At 43.5% G+C, this 21,905-nt stretch overlaps 1 protein-coding gene across 8 annotated transcripts in view; it reads left to right on the forward strand.

Annotated features, from left to right (window-relative positions):
* The window catches only part of NPAS3 (neuronal PAS domain protein 3), an 862,041-nt gene that overhangs the window by 822,952 nt on the left and 17,184 nt on the right, over positions 1-21,905 (forward strand). For all 8 annotated transcript variants that reach the window (XM_029239281.1, XM_029239282.1, XM_029239284.1 and 5 more), the window contains 2 exons: positions 10,888-11,081; positions 15,349-15,455. In XM_029239281.1, the coding sequence (XP_029095114.1) occupies positions 10,888-11,081; positions 15,349-15,455 (301 nt within the window). The remainder of the gene's footprint in view (positions 1-10,887; positions 11,082-15,348; positions 15,456-21,905) is intronic.

The following is a 21,905-nucleotide window of genomic DNA, read 5'->3' on the forward strand; positions in this document are numbered from 1 at the left end:
GACTATCTCTAATCATGGCTGAATAAACCAAATGCAGCAAATGAGCTGGTGACACGCACAAAAGTCATATGAGCGTTTTGAATTGCATATGCTGAATGGATAATAACCCATGTCAGTGCCATGGGGTCTTTGGAAGGTTAAAATCCAAGGTTTGATCGAGTTATTTATATAGAGACAGAAACACATTTGGGAAAACAAAAGAGGAAAGCGGAAGGGAACGTATCCTCTGAAATGCACTGCTGAACAGTGGAAGAGGTACTGGACAAGAGATGGGGAGACTTCGCTTTTCTTCCTGTGTCTGCCACTCACTGGCTTTGCGTCCTTGGCTAAGACATTTTACCTCCCCGGGCCTCACTCTCCACATCTGTAAGGTGGGCGGTTGCACTAGGTAGTCTGCAAGGCCCCCTCCAACTCCAGCAGGAAGTCTTTCTGGGACACCGCACACAAAGAGGATTTGGCAGGGCGTGGATTCATTCACTCCATAAAGCAAGACGTTTTGAGGGGTATGTCATTCCTAGAAATTACTCTCATTAAGAATGAAATTTAGGACTGAATTAAGCCGCCTTATAAAATATTAGCTATAGCATTTAGAGGGCAGGTTGAGAAACATTTCAGAGAGTGTCCTTTGCTAATCAATGGCTAACCCATAACATCCAGGCCACACAAAGAATGGAAACCAAGATAATAGAGATGAAAAGTTATAGAGATTTAGGGCTTTGATGATGGGTCAAAGCTTCACGTTTAAACATACGAGATTTAACAGACACCACAGTAAGGAAGAGTCTTAGACCCTATGTAGTCAGGCCCACTCGCTTCCCCAGTGAGGAAACTGACACAGAGAAAGGAGGGCGCTGCAGCAAACACAGAGCTACATGTTGCCTGAGTGTGCCAGAAAAACTGAGGAACCTTGGCTCCTACTGTGTATTCTTTGTTTCTTGCACCTGTTTGGGTCTAAAGTGCCTAGCTTAAGAGAATTCTTTGTTCTTGCATCACCGAAGAGTTCCAGATACCTACTGTGGCCTCCTGAGAAGTGAACATTTTTAGGTTTGACTTTTAAGGAGTTTCATGTCTAAATTCGGGGAATATTGGGGTTTTAATTTTTTCACAATATTTATGACCCATCTGTCTGCTTGCAATTTTTTTAATTATCAGAAATACAAGTATTCATATGTGTGTGTTTCCCCCTTTAAGGGGATGGCTGCTTTAAAAAAATATTTCAGCTCCTGAGACAGCAGAGTTGCCCTTCCATAAGGACTGTTCTACCCATCGACGTGGATAATTGTCTTTAATTCTGTATCCTCTGCAACTGAGGACGAGAGGAGTAGCTGACTCCCATATCTAAGAGTTCTTCCTCTGAAGGTTTTCCCTTCTTATCAAAATGCAATCATTTATTCTCCTGCAGACCTTCAGGGCAGGTGGAGGGGATAGAGTAGGGCTGCCTTAACATTTTCTCAGGAGAGCAGAGAGCTCTCCGGAGCGCTGTCTTCACGCAGAGAAGCATCTAGTGAAGTCCACAGCTGTCTTTGGCCATTTGTTGCAGTTTAGAGTGGATATAAATTCTGTTAGCAAACTCAAGAGAAACGAAGGTTTGGGAGACTAACTTAGAACAAGACGTGTTGCTAAACTCAAGAAATTTAAGTAAAACACACATTCACCAAAGGTGTTCAGCAAGGATAGAAAACAGAAAATATCTGAATTATATCTTAGTTTCTCTTCCTTACTTGGCATAAGACTAGCTCTGAGTCCTTTTCTTCTTTCTTTTTAATGTTGTCGGAGATACAATTGCAGTCTGTTACGTTGAGAAGAACTGCCTCTCTACCCTCAAGACAGTGGCACTAAGCCACAAGGGACCTCTCGGGGCCATGAGGGGTGATACCCCCTCTTCTACATCAAGTGACAGAGGAATAAAAACGCTGCCCTCCACAGAGGTACAATGACCCTCTGTCCTTCTCTAGGAGACTTTAATAAAGTAACTGAATGAAACGAAATTTGATCAGATGTGTATAGTTCAGCCTTCTTGCTTCGTCCCTTAACAATTTATGGAGGTGTTTCTACCCATGGTCCTGTTTGATTAAATGATATTTGAAGTGTTCCACTCTCTGAGAAAATGTGGTTTATATCCTTGGCATACATTTACATAATCTCGTTAAGGAAATCTCTTCAGCTTAGTTAAACTATCCCAATAAAAATCTTATCTCTGGTAGAAGAAAGACTGTTTTATCCAAAGGGAACAGGAAACAAGTATGGAGTCTGGCCACATTTTGAGAATCTAAGGCTGTAATTGTAGCTATATTTTTTATGTTACATATTTGAAGTTTGTTAAAGGAGATGGATGAGAAGTAATTGCTATGTTTGGAGGATACAGTCATGTAAGAATAGAGTCCTGTAGCTAATGTTTTTTAAATGTGGATTTTAAAAATAATTTTTTATTTGTTGCTTGGAAAATGTTTATACACTAAAAAAAAAAAAAAAAAAAAAGAGGGTGATAAATTACCACCAATCTCTCAAGCTCCCCACTGGAGCCATCAAATTAAGGGTTAACCTCCCAGGATTCCCCTGAATTAATCAGGAGCTAAGCCAGGGGCAGGCTGGGCTGCGGGGGGGGGATTGGCAGAGTGCCACCTCCCCCAAGAGGCATGGGGCACAACAGAGCAGCCACAAATAAAGGAGCCTTGCCCGGGCTCCCAGCTCCTCTCTCAGGCAGCCCTGTGCACAGAAAACATGACCCGATCCCACATCAGCCCAGCGTTTCTGCTTACCATGCTCTGATCCTCCATTTCCAAAGAACCAAGACAAGGGGTTGTGTTCTACAGAGTAGGGTTTTTTTCAGTCCTGATTTAATTGTAAATGTATGTTCATCTTTCTTTCCTCATTTAGGAGGCATTCTGTGATGAGCCTCTGGATCATCTTTGTAAGATCTCTAGATCCGTTCAGCTCTAGATAAAGATGAAGCTGCGGCTGGATGGAACGAATGGGCTGCCCTTAAAGCAGGACTCAAAGGATGGCTGTGCTGACCATTGGCATAAAAGCACTGGCAATGCTGGGTGGCATGCAGATTCCCAGGTCCCTTCCTAGCTTTAAAGAATCTAAAGTTTGGGGGGTAGGACCTTGGAATCCATATTATTAATAAGCTCTCCAAGTGATTCTTGTGCATGTTCAAATTTAAAAACCACTATCCCTAGAGGTTTTTTGGTTTTAAATAAATCCCTGATATCAGCATTAGGTGTCATGGGCTTTCCAATTAAGGAACAAAATACATTTTCCCCCATGTGCCAGGCCCATTTAGTTATCTGTGTACAGGACAGAGCAAGTTAACTCCATCTGTAAGAGGAAGAATGCCTGTCCTCATGCTTATGCATGAGTCTCTGCCTTTAGGACCTTAGGAGCTCAGTGAGAATAGAGAAATTAGTCCCTAGCTTCCTTCCTTCCTCTGCCTTCCAGAGTCGGGAATGCCCTTATCTACAGCTTTAGGCCTGTCCACTTCCAGAGCCAACCTTCAATGAGTCTTTCCAGCAATCAGACCAAACACCAACTGGTCGTGTTCCAATTACATTCCCCCTCCTGGCTCACCTCATTTCCATTCAAACCAAATGGAGTCCCTGAGAATTCACACTTTCTAGTTGTCGTCCTTTCACCCAAAAGGATTGGCTTCTGCCAGGGTTCCTCTTCCTGAACTTTGGCCTGGACACTTCCCTTGTACCCAGCCTCACCTCCGTTCTCTTCACTGCCAGAGCTGCCCTTAAGTTGAGCCCATCTAAAACTCTCCCCAGTTCTTGCTGGTCCTCTAGCCTTAAGTGCTGAATCCTGCCCAATTCTGAAGAGCCCTGATCTTAGGGAAATTCTTAGGGACAAACTCCCAGAAAGCCTTCCACCACCCATGTGGTTCCTGAGTTGATTGCCATCTCCATACCTAGCTGATGACGATGACATTCCACAACCACCTTGCCTCTGTTGCGCCCCCTTTGGCCCTGGAAGAGGCCTGCATCTTCACCTGCTCCCTGCGAAGACCTCATTGCCCCCGAACCTCCCCCTCCCTTCAATCTCACCTCTGCCTTGAGAAGTCAACTTATCCCTCCTCTGTCTTTTCTTATCCCCAGTTGCTAAAGTCCCATTGTAAATTATGATGAAGATTACTAGAATCCAGGCAGTTTCTAGAAATAACATCTGAGATGCTGGAAAGGGAAGGAAGATAACATTCTGCTGTTCTCCCGCCCCTCCCGGGGCCCACAGGCACCTCCTTCAGCTGTGAGCTCTCTTCTCCACAGTGTTTGCATCTATGGACAAGTACTCGTCTCAGCTAAATTGTTGTGTTGTTGTTTTTTTTGTTTTTCCCCCAGGCCTTGCGCAAAGGCCCAGGGGGCAGGAGTCAGACAGACAGGGACAGAGGGACCTGTCAGGGGAGATTCTCCTACCTATGATATAGTCTAAATTCAGGAAAACGCACTGCTTAAAAATTTGCATGAAGTAATTTACATGAGGTTGATATTCTCACGCTGGTTTAGATTAAGTTGTTAGGCTGTAGGCTAGATGTTTAGATTCAGAAGACCCGGCTAACCCTTTATCTTTCAGCAGGTTGTGGGACACCTCAGCCCCATCACTTAAAAGTAATTAGCTGACTCTCCCACCTTAGCTAGTGATTTGATGATCTGTATGCTGAACCAGACTTCTACAGGGGAATAAAAGAAAAAAGACCAGAGTGCCAGAAGGAAGCCTAATTTTTAAGGTAAATTTGGATTCCCCTAAAGGACAAGTGAAAAAAAATCTCTGAAGATGCACTAAACCCAGGGAATCATAGTTTTTTTCCTGCCTGCAGCATTTTTGGTTCCCCTCTTTGCATGGCCCCATTCTGTACTTTACATTATGTGTGGAAAATAATGCACATAATACTTAACACTTCCCTTTTTTTTTGTGGGACGCGGGCCTCTCACTGTTGTGGCCTCTCCCGTTGCGGAGCACAGGCTCCGGACGCGCAGGCTCAGCGGCCATGGCTCACGGGCCCAGCCGCTCCGCGGCATGTGGGATCTTCCCGGACCGGGGCACGAACCCGTGTCCCCTGCATCGGCAGGCGGACTCTCAACCACTGCGCCACCAGGGAAGCCCTATCAAGGTCTTTTTGATGGGCTTGTTTATAATGAGAAGTTATTAGTGGAGCACATCTAAGTGTTTATCACCAACAGACGATAGAAAGGAGCATATGGCAGGAAGAGAAATATATATTTGTCCAAGAAACATGGCTTGTTAACACTCCCACACTCGTCCTAAACTCCGTGGACATGTAGTCTCTGCACCGCGCACACCCGCTCATCGTGTCAGAGAAGAAAAAAGTCAAACAATGATTTCTTCAGTGTGGGACTGTCAAATGATGCTAATTTGGACATTTTCATCAAAGATGGTGGGATTTCCACTCTGAAATCCTTTGCATGCTGCTTCTCTGTGGCTGGTATCTGGGCAGTACTGTGTAAGGGGTTTAGAAAAATACAGGCTTTAGCATTTTTGCACAGCTCTTTATGATAAAACAAGAACAATGAAAGGAAATGTGAGGATTGAGCTCTTATATAAAATTGAGCTCGGGGGCAAAGAATCTTTTCGTTCAGAAATCTCTTTTGAAGAATGCCTGTAGATTAAAGACCAGGCTAAGACAAACCTTTAGAACACAGAGGCAATTTTCACCTGACATTGGCCAAAACCAAAGCATTGTTCCACCTCGGTTGTGACCCATAAACCCCTATTGATTAATTCTTAAAGTAAGCTCTGCATTTAGTAACTTGCAGCTGTCCTCTGAAACTTCTGCCCCTGCCATGGGTAAGGGGAGTGGGAGGTAGGGTAGCCCTACAGCACAGTGAAAGCCCCTCTATTGAGCATTAGGTCATGGAATTCTCTAGAACTTAGCGAGAACCCTAGGTATCAGCACCTGATTCTTATCCTCCGTTTTATATATTAGGAGATGTTGCCCTGGTCAAGCTAGATGACTTGCCAAAATCACCAGAAACAAATCAAATCAGTTGTTCTGTTTCCCAGTTCAACGTTATTTCTACTCCACAGTGTTCCTTTCACTTTAAAGTTACTAGGTTATTTTTATAGTTTCACAGTTCTTGACATACTACTAGTATTTAGGCCTGTATGTTTGTATTCAAAATCATTTCTCATTCACCTGCTTAACTCTACAAGGAAGCCATCCCATTCTTTGGGTTGTTACCACGGGGCCTGGTGAGCACGCGGCAGGTTTGGCATTTACGTCAGAATGGAATTGTGGATGGAGAAAAAGGGGGCTTAGAGTTTTCAGAAATGTTCACTTTTTAATAAAATTAATCATTATAGATGAAAAGGAACTCAATTTAGAGAAGCACCTAAGTTGCTTTAGGCTTCAGATACTCAAAGTGCTTGGGTCGGGGGGCGGGGGGATGCCTTTGGTGTTCGTCTCTCATCTGTGTTTTCTCTGTTGGTAATTGCATTGAATTGCTTGGTTTTAACTATCACCTCCAGCCAAAACACCAAAACGAAGCACAAACCAACCAACCAACCAAGTCTTCCAAAACCATATCTTCATCTATCTTCTCTTAAGAATCCAACCCCTTTTTCCAACTATCCCCAGGACACCCTGCCCAGGATTTCCCCAGGCTGCTCAAATACAAAATGTCCACAGGGAAATCTTTTTTGTCCCTTTGTGAGTGATTCCTGTATTCCCACGTACCATTTAGTCTATCATCGTCATCTTCCTGTGACACAGGCTTAAAATCATGGTGCTTCTCTCCAGGTCCCACTACCAATTTCTACTGCTTTACCTGCCATTTGCCCCATCTCTAACTTTTCTGCTGACACCAGTTGAAATGCTCCTGGAGCCCTGGGTGTCTCCAGTAGGTTCTCTTTTAGATTTGTTTATCTTTTCTTTTATATTCCAGCCCTTCTCTCTATCTGGAACCCCTTTCACCATTCTATGATTATATCTCATGGTAATTTATTTTAATGCCAGTTTCATGTAGCCTTCCAGATCCATTTGGTCAAAAGTATTTTCTACCTACCCTGACCTCCCAAAGATCTCATTCTATCCCTTTCTTATGGTGCACACTTGTTACTTAATGAAAATAGTATTTGTTGAGCATATACTGTGTATCAGGCATATACCTAGGCCCTATATTCTGGAAGTCCATATTTAACTGGTGTTGGGTGAAGCTTGGACATGGGGACTTTTAAAGACACCCTGGGTGATTCCAGCGTGTAGCAAGGTTGGGAACCGCTAGTAGAACTCCAAATCCGTTAGCCAGACATTCTCCTAGTAGATATCACCTTTGAAGCTCTAAAAAACAAGCAAACCTTGGGCCCCAGCCCAGTGCTACCAAATTAGAATCTCTGGACTATACAGCCTGGGAATCCATGTTTACACAAACAAAACTTCATAGGAGATTCTGTCACATAACCAGGATGGAGAACCACTTTCTTGATCAGACACTGTGTTCCCTCCCAATATTATGATATTACGAGTAATTGTTTATGTTTCCTCCCACTATGTAGTCTGTAAACCCTTTGAGGACAGGTTTACATTTGATCCACCTTTGTTTTCTCCCTGGCACCTATCAAGGTTCCTTGCCCATAATATGTTTCAGAAACTAAAATACCAATAAAATGCCCTTTAATGACCCTATTAAGAAAACAAAAGACACTTTTACAGAGTACTTATTCTCTCTGTACTAGGTTTTTAATCTCTAATATGCTGACCTGGAAAGTAAGCAAGTCATTTCAATTTTCTGAGCGTCATAGTTGCATGGCTACACAGTACCAGAGCTAGTGCCAGTGCCCAGCTCTTCTGATAATACTCTTTCCTCAACACCTCAGGCCTTCAAAGCAAATACAAAGTGAAAAAATCAACTATCTGTGTGTTTGGATACCTGCTCTCGGCCATGTTTCTAAAATCTGAACATAACTTCTCACAATGGAAAAAAAAACTGTTGGCATTGTGACATAGATTTGGGGAAATACCTTAATTTAAACCCCACAGTTAATTACAGGACCTAACAGATATCCCTTTTCTTCTCTTCAGCACCATCCTCCCTCACACCCAGATGTATATACATACAGACAAACACACCCTCTGATTGTTCTTTGACATTTCTTGACAACTGTTAAGTTATTGTATTGGTAATTTTCTTTGGTTTTTTCCTCCTTAGTTTGTACAATTTCTCAAAGACTTTTCAAATAACCTGGGCTTCTGGCTATAAATGAAATAATTTCAAAGGTTCATATACAGTTTATTTAACACAGTAAATTGGCATCCGGTATAAACTTCTAATGTTTTGTTCAATATGAATACGCACATAAAATGTATACAAGCATAACAAAGTTGAAATGATGCTCAAACACGACCTAGAAACCAAGATTCTAGGCTGTTTTTTGCCATTTCCAAGCCCGATGACTCTGGTTAGGGAATGAATGTTCCAAAGCCTCTCTCCTCACCCCAAAAAATGAAAAGGAGAATGGCCTAAAATAGACCCTCCCAATTTTTCTCCCAAATATGAAATGTCATGATCCTTTAAAGTAATAATAATTTATTTGGCCTTTGGTCAAGATTAAACGAATAATCGGTCCTTACCCATATTATTCAGTTGACAGTTTTACAGGCAATCAGAATTATAATGAAATTTGTAGACTTCTTTACAATTTGGAAAGTGTTCACCACCATTACCTCCTTTGATTTTCATAACGTAATTGCAGAATAGTCATTATCCCCATTGCACAGAAAAGAAAATTGAGATGCAGAGAGGTTGAGTCCAGGAGAACAAAATCAGGAAATGGCAAATCTACTCAACCCAACTTTTGAACCCCTTCAACACCTCGATGGCCACAGGCAAAGCTGGAGGAGATCAGAGGCAGGGTAGATCTGAACGCACACAGCTCCCCCAGCAGCCTGTCTGCCTTCCCAGAAATGTTTGCTAGCCCAGATGCCTTCAGATTGCTTTGGAAGAGAATACCAAGTGGGGATTTATTTAACGTATCATTTCTGGGTATGAGTTTTCCTGAGCATTTATAGCTCTGTGTTTTTCCAAGAAGCTGAGTGTTCCTGAGAAAAGAAGACAGATTATGATAAATGAGCATCTATGTGAGCCTACCTGGGAGGAGGACCAGGGACTGTTAACACCCCTCCTGTGAAGCTAATTCCATTTCGTTTAGCTATTTCTTTATTAGTTAATGAGGTCGTGCAAAAACGTGTGTCTGTGATGATGTTTTAGTATCCCTGCCTCTAGGAACATTTTCAAATATTCATAAAGTAGCTCATCTGACCAAAGCTTAAAGCAAAGGTGCGTTAAGTATGATTTTAGTCTACTTCAATGTGGGTGGTCAAAAAACTGCTCCTGAAATAACCTAAATAATCCTCCTCGTTGGTGTTTCCAGATCCACAGCTCTGGGCTCAAACGTGAAAGGGGACAGGGAAGAGATATCATTTAGAACAGCCAGGACTCCAAAGGGCGGCTCCGTAAGCTTTGATCCTGCTGCCTGACTGACAGCAGTGTGGCTCGCTTTTGGAAAACTGAATAACTTAAAGGAAACAAAAACACAGTGAAAAAGGAATTACCAGTCAAGCCCCTAGGAAGGAGAGCAAATGCTAGTTCTTCTTGCTCCTGGGAGGCCAGAGACCCACTTCCCACTTTGGTTCCTTCTGGCAAGGAGGGAAAAGAAGAATTTCAAAAAATGATTTGGCGCCCAGGGGTGCATTTGGAGAGGCCAACCAAACACAGAAAGTCAGCCAGCTACGAAACTGAGCTCCAAGGTACCGGGAATGGCAGCGAGTACCTCTACAACTGGGTTTGGGAAGGTCTGCCACACTGTCACAGGGCTCCAGGAACACAGCTAGAGTACACACACACACACACACACACGCACACACGCACAGTCTCCAACCCCCCACACATATACACACCTGCCTTCTATCATCCGGAAGCATTGCCACCCAAATCCTTATTTTTTCCATCCTTTTATGCTTTCATTTTCCCAAAACATCGTTTAAGGAAACTGACACTATGACTCTTCTCCTATGTTCAGTTTACAAACAAAGGAACTTTTTCCAAAGATGGCTTTATAAAAATAATATTATTTAACATATGTGAGGATGATGAACCAATTTCCTTTGGTTCAGGGTGGCCTGGACTACCCATGGTATACTTTGCCTAAGAAACCAAAAATCACAGCCCAACGTTGTCCCTCCCGTTTCTGAGCAAGTACGTCTGAGCCGCCACCAAAATGGTGCAAGGCTTCCTGACCCTACTGTGGTGTATGAGCTTAGGGAACAAATCATACTCCAAGGTCCTCTAAGCTTCAGTCCCAGACGACGCTGTGAGAAAGCATGGTGTTACGTGTACGGGTAACTTAGCACTGCCTAACGTGGGATCTCTATGCTCAGAAGGACACGTTCATTTCACTGTCACTGAGTTTTTTAATCATTGGAGTCTGGCATTTTTTGCAAATGAAGGAAAGCTCTGAGCCACACTTCTGAAAGGAGATGTCCATGGAATCCCACTCAGTACAGATTTGGAGAGAGACAGACATCATCCATTAATAAGGGCTGATAATGCAAACGTTTCTTTTTGCAGCTCAGGGCTCAACTTTCTTGTCCTTTTATCTGGTTATGAACTTCCTCTAAATGTGAAAAGAAAAAAAGTCCTGAAAAATAGCAATAGCATAGTAATAATGCTGCCTTGAGAAATGCTCAGAGTATAATATTATTTCTCTTTTGTCTCTTGCCTCGAGGACATTGAGGGCACTTTGACAGCCCTTATGATTACACAAGATACAAGCTAACACTGGTTATTCCAGATGCAATTTTGCATTCCTCAAAAGAAGTACTGTTACAGCCCAGATGTAAATTTGACTATGTCCTGTATTAACGTTCTGTTACAGGTGATTCACATAACGGGCCGGCTACGACTAAGGGTGTCGCTGTCCCACGGGAGGACCGTCCCCAGCCAAATCATGGGTCTCGTGGTTGTGGCTCATGCCTTGCCTCCCCCTACGATCAATGAAGTCAGAATTGACTGCCATATGTTCGTCACTCGAGTAAATATGGACCTCAATATCATTTACTGTGAAAATAGGTACTTCGTTTTTGTTTTCATTTGTCCCGTTGTATGTTGCGCATCGGTAAGGGCCGATGTTTTCAGCAGTCTGAAGGATTTTACTCTCCCAATAAGGCTCATTATAAATCTGATCTTACTTCTAATGGCTGCTTGGACTGACACCAACCATGCTTTTTATTTGAAATTTACATTGCTGCCGTGATTTACATTAGGGACAACAATGGAATGGAATTAGGATTCCCAGGCATCCATATGCTATAACTAAGACCCATTTTGGCCGAGAACCCAGGGAGAGAGGTGGGCTGAGACATTCTTGGCAAAACGATGCAGTAAGAGGTATCTACTGATGTCTCAGCCAGACCCACTTCCTCAAGGACCCAGCCTCATGATGGTCAGTGTTCACAGAGGCATTGAGCACCTTGTCCTAGTCAGCTCAGGCTGCTGGGACAAATTACCATAGACTAGTAGCTCAAACAACAGACATTTATTTCTCACAGTTCTGGAGGCTGGCAAGTCCAAGATCAAGGTACAGGCTGCCGAGGTTCCTGAGGGGGCACGCTCTTCCTGGCTTGCAGAGGGCTGCCTTCTTGCTGTGTCCTCATATAGGGGAGAGCAAGCTCTGATCTTCCTCTTCCTATAAGGACACTAATCCCATCATGGGGGGCTCCATCCTTCTGACCTCATCTAAACCTAATTACCTCCCAAAGGCCCCACCTCCAAATACCATCACATGGAGGGTAAGAATTTCACTATACAAATTTAGGGGGTACACAAACATTCAGTCCACAAAACCTGTAGAGGACAAATGAGAATTTGAGGCCCCCAGAGGAAAAAAGACAAAAAAGAAATTTGTAAAACTATTCAATGACGCTTTGTAATCCTGAGGATTTCACTGTGATAAATTAAAGAAAGATGACTCATCATACGTATGACTTGGCAGACTGAGCTCTTCTAAAAGGACTTTTTAGCCTCTGGTTAAAAAGTTCACTTTTCCATTAAGCACAAAGCAAGGGACAAGGAAATGGGACAGTGCCCCTTCAGACCTTTCACCCAGAAGTCACCAGCCCATCATCAGCCTGAATTGAAGAAGAGAGAATCACGGGCGGGGGGGGGGGGGGGGGGGGGGGGGGGGGGGGAAAACGCGGGGGGGGGGGGGGGGAACACGCGTCGGCTGTGGGAAGGAAGCTTGGCGACGCCGTCCACCCTGGTGCCACAGGGAGAATTACCGAATTAATTTGTGGGGACACTTTTGTGGCTCAGATTTACCGTCAGGCATGAAGGTAGCACATGTTTGCTGAGTCCTGTGATTGCCTTCGGGGCGGGGCGGGGGGGGGGTGGGGACAAAAGAGAGGAATGGTCAAGTGGCTTAGGAAATTGACCTCTTCAGGGCCCAGCCAAGAGGAAGACAGACAGCGCCTGCATTCAGTCCATTAGGAAGCGCTAAAGATGTTGAGATCAAGTTAGAAATGCCTCCCCTTTCCGGTCAAGCTTTGATTCAGAGGAAAGAATTCACCATGGGAAAAGAGTACCCGCCCTGAGCTTTTCAGTGTTCAGGGGGGTAGAAGATATCATGAACCTGTCACTATTATTTAATGAGTAACTCGATCTATTTTCCAAGTTCTGGAGGTATTTATTAAAATTTTCTCATCATGACTGTATACTTGGCCGTGTCTAAGGTATTCTGCCATGGCCACAGAGAATCAGGAAAGATGAGTTTGCCAGAATGAGTAGCTAGAGTTGGCCAGGAATAATAAAGAGAGATAACATTTATTGAACACTTGCTACACCCTCAGCCATATGCGAAGTGCATTAGATGCACTATGTCACTGAAGCTTGAGGACGGTTTTGTGAGGTCGTCCACTGGCCCCATGCAGTTTCAGCTTAGAGAGAAAGGTCAAGTGCCTTGACTGAGGCCAAGATTTGAACCCCAATCTGCCATATTCAAAAACCATGCCTCCTGTGGGATTCCCCCCGCATTCCTTGTCTCTAATTTTTCTTCAGAAGTCAGGCTAAATGGTAACGAATCGGAATAACCGCTGAGGTGGAGCTTTCATACACATGCAGCCATGAAAGAACACAACTACAGCCCACAAAGCGGTCTCTTCTCTGATTTAAAAGTTAGAATGTTGGACACCCAGGGAGGCAGGTAGACAGCCAGGGGATGGAGTATGGCTTTGCGTCTTTGGAAACATATGTCGGCTCCCTCGATTTAGATTCACAACCACCAATCCCCGCAAAAAAAGACGAAGGCTCATCTTATTTACGTAACTCCCAGTGACTGTCCCGTCCCCAAGCCATCATCTAATTCTCATTCCTGTTATCACAGGTTGATTAATTCTTTCGATGCACTCCATGGACTTGAGTGCCTTATGGTGCCACTCTAGTAATTGAGATCACTTTCTGTGACCCACTTTATGCTTTTTTCTTCCCATTAAAAAATGTTTTTTCCACAACCCCTTATTAACCAGTACAATACAGCATTATTCCTCCACTGAAGATGACAGTAATTATTAAAAAGGATCCCCGTTAAAGGCAATTGCATATTGAATCTGAGGGAACAGCATACCTGTGTGTCGAGCACTGTGCTACATTCATGTCATTTCATTCATTAATCCCCTCACCAGCCTCTGAAGTTCTTTTACAGATAAGGAAACTGAGGCTCGGCGTACAAGATGCCATCAGGCTTCTGATCCTGATACAGGTCATCAGACTGGTCTAGAGCATTCTACACATATATTAAGAGGTCTTTGAACACTGAGCTGGTCACATGCACCACGGTAAAAGGCTCTGAGAGTACAAAAGTGCTTCCACTGTTTTGAAGGATTTCATTCAAATAAAAAATAAAGAACTGTCTTCCCTAAAAGAATGGAGTGCCTTTTTCCCAGGGTTTATAGGTGAATTAGGGATCTGCTAACTAGAAAAGAGAGTCCGCTCCTTGACTCTGCAGATCCCTAGGACAGCCTTGGGCAAAGCCCACATCTGATGCTTTCAGAGGAGCGGGCAAATTCCAGAAACACCAACGAAGGCCTTTAACGACATCCTGATTCCCTCGTTTGCAGAAAGGGGGTATAAACTGTGCTTGGAAAGCATTTAATGGTTTTAGGAAAACACCAACTAATCTGTTTTGTACCAGAAAACCATGGAATCCTGAGAAAACACTCCAAGAATTCTAGTTTGGCCCAAAATATGATTTAAATTGCTAGATGTTGAGCAATTCACTCACTGGGTAGTGTATTTTCATTACTTTCCATATCATTTTGGTCTGGTTTGGTTTCTTATTTCCTTGTCTTTAGGGGTCAGATTTCACTCCCCAGCAGCAATCTCATGGGTTTCTTAAAGGTGCCGTAGCTAAAGATTCACTTCATATTTGATAAGTCAGAAACCATGAAAAGAACAGGGGCAGTAAAGGGAATCAATTAAACAAAAGATAAATTCTCTTCGGGATGGACCAAAATGAATCTGAACCTGGACAGGGAGGAAGAGAAGCCGCCTTTTGGCGTGTTCGTGTAAACCAGGCAGATTCCCCCAACGTTTTTTTTCCAGTTTTTGTTCTTTTTCTGTGCTCCTGCCTGAGGACATTGCCGGCTGGACAGTGACAGAAGCTTACACACACACGTACGGTCGAGCACAAGGCTGGCAGAGCTGCCAGAATGGTTTAAAAGTTTCCGTGTGGAACCCACCACAAAGTCCCAGTTAAAAGGGGCCGGAGTGAAAGCTGAGCTCCCAAATGACTCAGACGAGAAAAGATAATAGCCCCAGGCATCTGTATGTCTCAGCATTTAAATTATATCCCTTGAAATGCCAATTTGGACTTTGTGCCAAGAAGCAGTCGAAGCCCTTTTTCATGGAAATACCCAATAGAAGACCAATCTGTTTAAATGAAAGGTGTCTCTAATCATTTGGTATAAACATAACATGTTTTTATTTTATTATGTAACCTTGAATTATCTTGGCCTCTAATGAGGATCTCGCATTGTTACTGATTCTCAATAATTTCATAGAATTATGTTGTCTCGATGTGTATTCTGATACTAAAAAAAGAAAAGAAAAACCTATCTAATTATTTCAACACAATTGCTTGATCTAGCACAGTTCCTACTTTAGAAAAAGACTGTTTATATGTTAAAGGAAATAATTTTATCTAAAAAAGGTTTTCCCTCAGTGCCAAGTCCTCACAGGTACCCTGGTATAATGAAAATTGTCAGTATATCTGTTTCTAAGTCATTTAACAGTTTCTCTATTTCCCCTCCCTTCTGATTTCCAGCCTGTGTTCTTCTCTTTGTAGGATTAGTGATTATATGGATCTGACTCCTGTAGACATTGTAGGGAAAAGATGCTACCACTTCATCCACGCTGAAGACGTCGAGGGCATCAGGCACAGTCACCTGGACTGTAAGTACCTCCTACGCACGGGGACAGCTGATCCCAGCTGGAGTCAACAGTCTCAGATGCCCTTTTGGTTTCCATGCCAATTTCTCCCTTCACATCTCCTGTACGTTTGAGATGCCTGTCAGCGCGCAGTGAGAAAAAGTGAGACATAAATCGCTCCAACTTTTGTTGGGGTTAGATTGAAAGCTGGACCTCCGGGCCCAGAGAAATTGCTGGATCTGCAGGCGCTCACCCGGGATTTCGTGATCTCTTGTGCTCTCTCTCCCACGAAGTGATGGGGGAATCTTTGTCTTAAGTGCCTTTTTGACCCTTTCATTTTCTAGAGAGCAAATTCCACTGTGAAATCTGTGGTCTCAGTTTCAAAACAGACATGGGAGAAGACAAGTTCAACTAGGCCAGAGCCGCATAAAAATTCCTACTTGACTAGCAGCAAAACTGGGATGAGGGGGGAGCCCGGGGACAGGGGCAGAGTGCCTCATGTGGATACGGCAGCTCTCAATGGTGCTGACTTGTCACTGTATTTCCAGAAAGAGGGTTATTTAGAGGGGCAGGTACCTCCATCTCCCGACTCTTGGAAGGGAGAAACTCATCTCAGCTCTTTGAGTCTGGTTCCCAGCTCCTGGCCAGCAGGCTCACCTCCGAGGCACCTTTTGTGGCATCTGAGCAAAGCAGGACCAGCAGTGTTCCGACTGGGCCCAAGCAGTAACTCACACACCAGCGTCCTCATGCACTCTTCCCTCATCAAACTCAGCAGGGCTGTTTTCACTATGTGTGCAAGGGATCTGACAATCCCATCAGGCAAGAGGCACTGGTCTGGTGGACCTCTTAGGAAAGGGCTGCCCTATTCCAACAAGAGATTCTTTTTATGACCATTCAGTAGACTCTTCCTAGAAAATGAGGGCCCTGCCATCTATAGTCCTAGAAGGTTCTAAAGCCGGTTCTGAACTCCACTTTTAAATACATGCAAGGGAACACAAAGGAGATGGTACAGCTTGAAGCAGAAGGTTTTATGTAGTAAAACCAGCCAGGTGGCCTCTGTATTAACTTCTTCTTCCCTTTCTGGCCACGGTTGAGGAGAGCTGTTTCAGCTCTTTCCCGCCCTTTGCAGTTGTTTAATCATTTCAAACTCAGATCTTCAGAAGCGTAATGGAGAGACACTAAGCTAGCCGAAGTCTCAAACTGTGAGCATCTTGTACTGTGTTTTTTATTTGTTTGTTTACTTATGGCATGTTGGGTCTTCATTGCTGCTTGTGGGCTCTCTCTAGTTGCGGCGAGCAGTGGCTTCTCTTGTTGCAGAGCACGGGCTCTAGGCACGCAGGCTTCGGTAGTTGTGGCGGGCGGGCTCAGTGGTTGTGGTGCACGGGCTTAGTTGCTCCGCGGCACGCGGGATCTTCCCAGATCAGGGATCGAACCCGTGTCCCCTGCATTGGCAGGTGGATTCTTAACCACTGCGCCACCAGAGAAGTCCCTTGTACTGTGTTTTGAACCCTGCATTAGCAACACTGACAAGGGAGCAAGGTCAGTGTCAAATTCTGTATATACTGTGTCTCTGGAAAGAAAAGCCTGCCTGTGAGGCTGCTTTGGCAGATTCTACTCCCAACCCAGAGTGCATGCCTTGGTATGGCCCCCCAGCGATTTAGGGAACACACTTGTTGCTAAGAACGAATGGATGTCGGGTATCACAGAAGCAGATGGCTCTTCAATTAATTGGGGGAAGGAATGATGCTGTTTCCTGAAAAGACACATCAGGTTCTTTGTAGCTGGGAATTTAGAGAAAATGGAGAAAAATCAGGATCTTTGGAGGAAGCTATGAATATATTTTGGGATGCGGATATGCCAGAGACCCAGACTTTGAAAATGAATATATTGTTTGTAAGACACAGTCGTAGACCATGTGTGTGGGGGGCGGGGGGCGCTTTTTCATTCTGGAATCTTAATCGAGGTCTAAATTCAGAAACCTGATGCTGACAAAAAGGAACTTTGTCATCCTCTGTTATTATTTGGAAAACATCATGCTATCTCTCTGGGATTTGATTTACAGCTTGAAGAAATACAATTCCTCGGGAACAGTGAGCCAGGGCAGTTCATTTCTTCCCATAAAGCAAGGTCTCCAACAAATACATTTGACGCCATCCTTTCCGATCTACTTTTATCTCGTTTTCAGTACCTGGAGTAATTTGAGAGTGCTGAAAATAAACAACTCCGTCCGCCATTCACTACTGTGCTAGTATCCTAATTTTTCTGGTATCTTGCCAACTAATGAACGGAGAAGGTATGCTTTCAAATTCTGTGATTTTTTTTTTTCCCTACTTGATATTGACATGCTGGCTATCGCTTTACGATTTCATCTGCTAACAATGATTGAGTTCAGTCTTTCAACTCATACACGTGACTTCTAATTTTAAGTTCTTTTAATAACCTTAAACACATGAAAAACAAATAGAATGAGCTGATAATTCAGCACAGTAAAATATACTTCACATATTTAGCTATCACGCTGTGGAATAACTCCACAATGTCAAGTAGCACACAATTAGTAAAACTGTAGGGGGAGGAAAAGGAGTGTTTTGATCCTGAAGAATTTTGATCCTAAAATCAGATTGAAATTTCAGCATTCTTGTAGTGCTTAATATCTTCAATCACACACACACACCCACACACACACACACACACCCCAAACTGATGCCAATGTCAGGTTTTGCATTCTGTGACTGAAATAAAATGCTAAAATATACAAATGCATCTTGCTTTGTATAGTAAACATTAACATCATTATAAAGTAAGATTGAGTCTAAAATTATGTGATGGAATGTCTGATGTTTACCTAATTCTCAGACCAAAGCCAGCCCAGTAAGAAAATGACAGAGCATGTAATAAGTCTTGGTTGTGTAAACATTGAAAAAAAAAAAGGCAGAAAGCCAGCACAGCATCTTGCTTGTCCAAAGCCCTAGGCTATTACTGAAGGATGCCTTAACTGTGCCTTCTTGGCAGGAGAAGGTCATGGTGACATGGAATCAGCTCAAGAATAAGATAGAATTCTAAAACAAAGGGATGGTTAAAAAATAAACCACATTAACTATTTAGCTTTTCTTCCTAGAGCTATTGGCACAATTCCTGGTTCTGTCCATGAAAGGCAGGTTGTAGTCATCTGATCGTATTTCTGATATTTTGAGATGTGTCTTATGCTCCAGTTTATGGATAAAACTTAAAGAAATAAAAAGACCCGACAGCCTCTGATAACTCACAATGCTATCTTTATCACTTAGATCTATTTTGCTAGCCTAGGCATCTGTAAATCCATAGATGAACTTGTTTCTAGAATAAGAAAAGTAAAAGGGGATCTCAGCTGCACCAGGATGTGACAATTCTGATAAATTGAACCAAAAACTTTGGACCATTTACTCGCCCACTAGGTTAACATGAGACGCCTGAGAGTTCACTGGGTTTCAACACAAAGAATCACTAGGAATCATTATCTATACCAACACGGTGGGTTAGTGAAATTACACTGGGATCTCAAGGGAGTTTAGGTCCTCTTCTGTCATACTGTGACCAAAGACCTGTGTGATTTTTTTTTTTTTCTCTAAGCCACCTCACTGGAGTCACTGAACCCAATTTCATTGATTCTTCAGGCCAAATTGAGCAAATCAACATTTCAAGGTTTGAATTTTAAATCACCCATATTAGCAATTATTTGAGCACCTTTTCTTATCACCCTCCAGTTCTCCATTGCTCAGGATGTACTGACCTCAAGATGACCAGTCACATCTCCCTGGAGTCACACACTCCCGTCACCTAGAGCATCTGTGTCACTCTTGAATCATGAGAACGCCTCACCATGTACCGCTTTGCCTCTGCCTATAGCCCAGAAAATAGAAGGGCAAACCACACATGCTAACCAGAGGAACACGCTTTGCATTTTGCTTTCACCCCTGTCTATGGAAGATGCTGAATTTGCCTTGAGATATCCTTAGGGTTCTTCCCAGGTCACATCAGCAACGACTCTCTAAAACCTGGAAAGAGTGGCCTGAGGGAAAACTTCCTTTCTCTTTATTACATTGTGTCCCGGCAGCAAGGGTCAAGACTCGGGCTCTGGAGCAGTGGAGCTTTAGAAAGAAAGAGCCAGCAAGCATAGAAGTGGTGGCAGTTTTCCCCTCCTAGAACTGGATCCAGGATGAGGAAAACTCTGGAAGATTTATTTCAGAAAGAGAGGAGGACTTTTCAGTTTGTCTATGAGATCATTAGAGTTAAAAAGCACGGCCTACCCAATATATTGGGGAGCTGTTAAAAAAGAATACAGTAGCCTGTTTCTTTCTTAATTACAAAATTCTATACATCCTAACAAAATGAATCCACTGCTACCTGGCATAATGCATTCCACGCTGTTTTGCACCAATAACCCCTACACTTCCCTCCTGAAGGCGTCTCATCACCAAATGCAAGCCGACTGCTTAACGCAGGGCTAATTAGTATATCCCCTTCCAGTCTGCAGGCCCTCCATTGCAATTCCTTCCCTGCTCGTTTTTTTCCACAACCGAGCATCAATCAAAGTAAGTGCCCTGCCTGCCTAGGAAACGCAAGATGTCCTCCATGCATTTGTCATCTGCCACAAAAACAAAGGGGGAATGTAATTGTTGATTCGGGTATGCAGCCATCGCATGCAGTAAAGGAAGCAGCGAGTGAAGGAAGAAGGGAAGGTGTGAAGTTTGATGGCTGGACCAAATGCAGATGGCACAGGGGACTTTTTCTATTTCCTGATCTTAGCTTTTTCCAGCGCAGGGTCTTCAGGGATTGAGCTGCCACCTGATCATTGGCTGGACATTTTCCCCCCAGAGCAAATGAGTTTTTCCTCTTCTGCCATATGATTATGAAAATTCACATGAAAGGAGATGCATTTAATAGCTTCCGTGTCTGACTTTTTTTCAGAAGCCAAGTCAGCCTACATCATGTGCCTGTCCACTGACTAAAAAGACTGTCAAATGGAGACAAAATAAAGTCAGGTTTTTATGCAGGAGTGAATTAGGTATTTTTCGGTTTTGGTTTTGGTTTTGGCCGTGCCGTGTGGCATGCAGGATCTTAGTTCCCAGACCAGGGATCGAACCCGTGTCCTCTGCAGTGGAAGCTCGGAGTCCTAACCACTGGACTGAAAGGAAGTTCCCAGGAGTGAGTTAGTATTATTACTTTACATCTTTTTTTCTTTTTCAGCAAGTGCTGATTTTAGCTTTTTAAGTCCAAGGTCAGGCAAACACAGAGAACAGAGGCCAGCAAGGACCTACCTACCAGCTGAGTATCCCTGCTCCACTACATACTAGAAATGCAGAATTTCAGGCCAACCCTCAGGTTTACTGAATCCAAATCTGCAATTAACAAGATCCCTAGCTGACTCGCATTCATGTAAAAGTTTGAGAAGTCCTGACTACGCTGGTATTTAGAAGGCATTATTTTACATGGAGTAAAAGTAAATACAGATCGACTAATGATCTTAAGGACTTCATTTACCCCCCTCCAATTAAATGAATTTTATTAATAGTAGTAAAATATGAATAGTCAAGTGGCTCTGAGGGTATCTCAATCAGTGTTCAAATGAAACGAGTGTGATTACTTGGTAAAGAGATCGACTTCTTTACAAAGATGTAAAGTTTTAAATTGCAGTGGAGAAAGTTAATATTAAGCAGTAGTAGTCAACTTGTAAGCAAAAGGAGGTCTTTAGTTTTTCCCCAGGTTAATATTTTTCCATGTACTTGGCTGCACGTGTGACTAGGAACAGTCATATTTTCCCTGTTCAAGGTCAACTAACATTTGTGAGTACTTACTACATACAAGCTTCACAGTATTGCTATAAAGTTTAAAAAATAACTAAGTCGGGCTTCCCTGGTGGCGCAGTGGTTGAGAGTCCGCCTGCCGATGCAGGGGACACGGGTTCGTGCCCCGGTCCGGGAGGATCCCACATGCCGCAGAGTGGCTGGGCCCGTGAGCCATGGCCGCTGAGCCTGCGCTTCTGGAGCCTGTGCTCCACAGCAGGGGAGGCCACGACAGTGAGAGGCCCACGTACCGCAAAAAAAAAAATAAAATAAATTTTCAAAATAACTAAGTCATGGTCTCTACCTTCAAGCAGCTTACATACTGGTAGAGAGGACAACATGAAAACAGCCAGTTTTGAAAAGGTGGCAGAAAATGAGGACTATCACGATGTGTAAACAAAACAAAGAAACCCCAGAGGTGGGGGCCACCAAGGAAGGATAAGAAGTTCCAGGAGGCACGTTTTCCCTGGACATTGAAAGAAGATGATGGCAGGAGATATGATGGGGGTGGGCGTCGGGTAGGTGTTGAGGGCATCCCAAGCTTTGAAGAGCACACGAAAGGACGCAAAACGTGGCACGTGATCTTTTCTCTCTGCTCAGAGAGAGAGCCAGATCTTTGAGTTGACTGATATATTCTTTTTTTTTTTTTTTT

Source organism: Monodon monoceros, unplaced genomic scaffold (assembly GCF_005190385.1).
Source record: "Monodon monoceros isolate NGI ecotype Baffin Bay Population unplaced genomic scaffold, NGI_Narwhal_1 Super_Scaffold_21, whole genome shotgun sequence".
NCBI lineage: Eukaryota > Metazoa > Chordata > Mammalia > Artiodactyla > Monodontidae > Monodon > Monodon monoceros.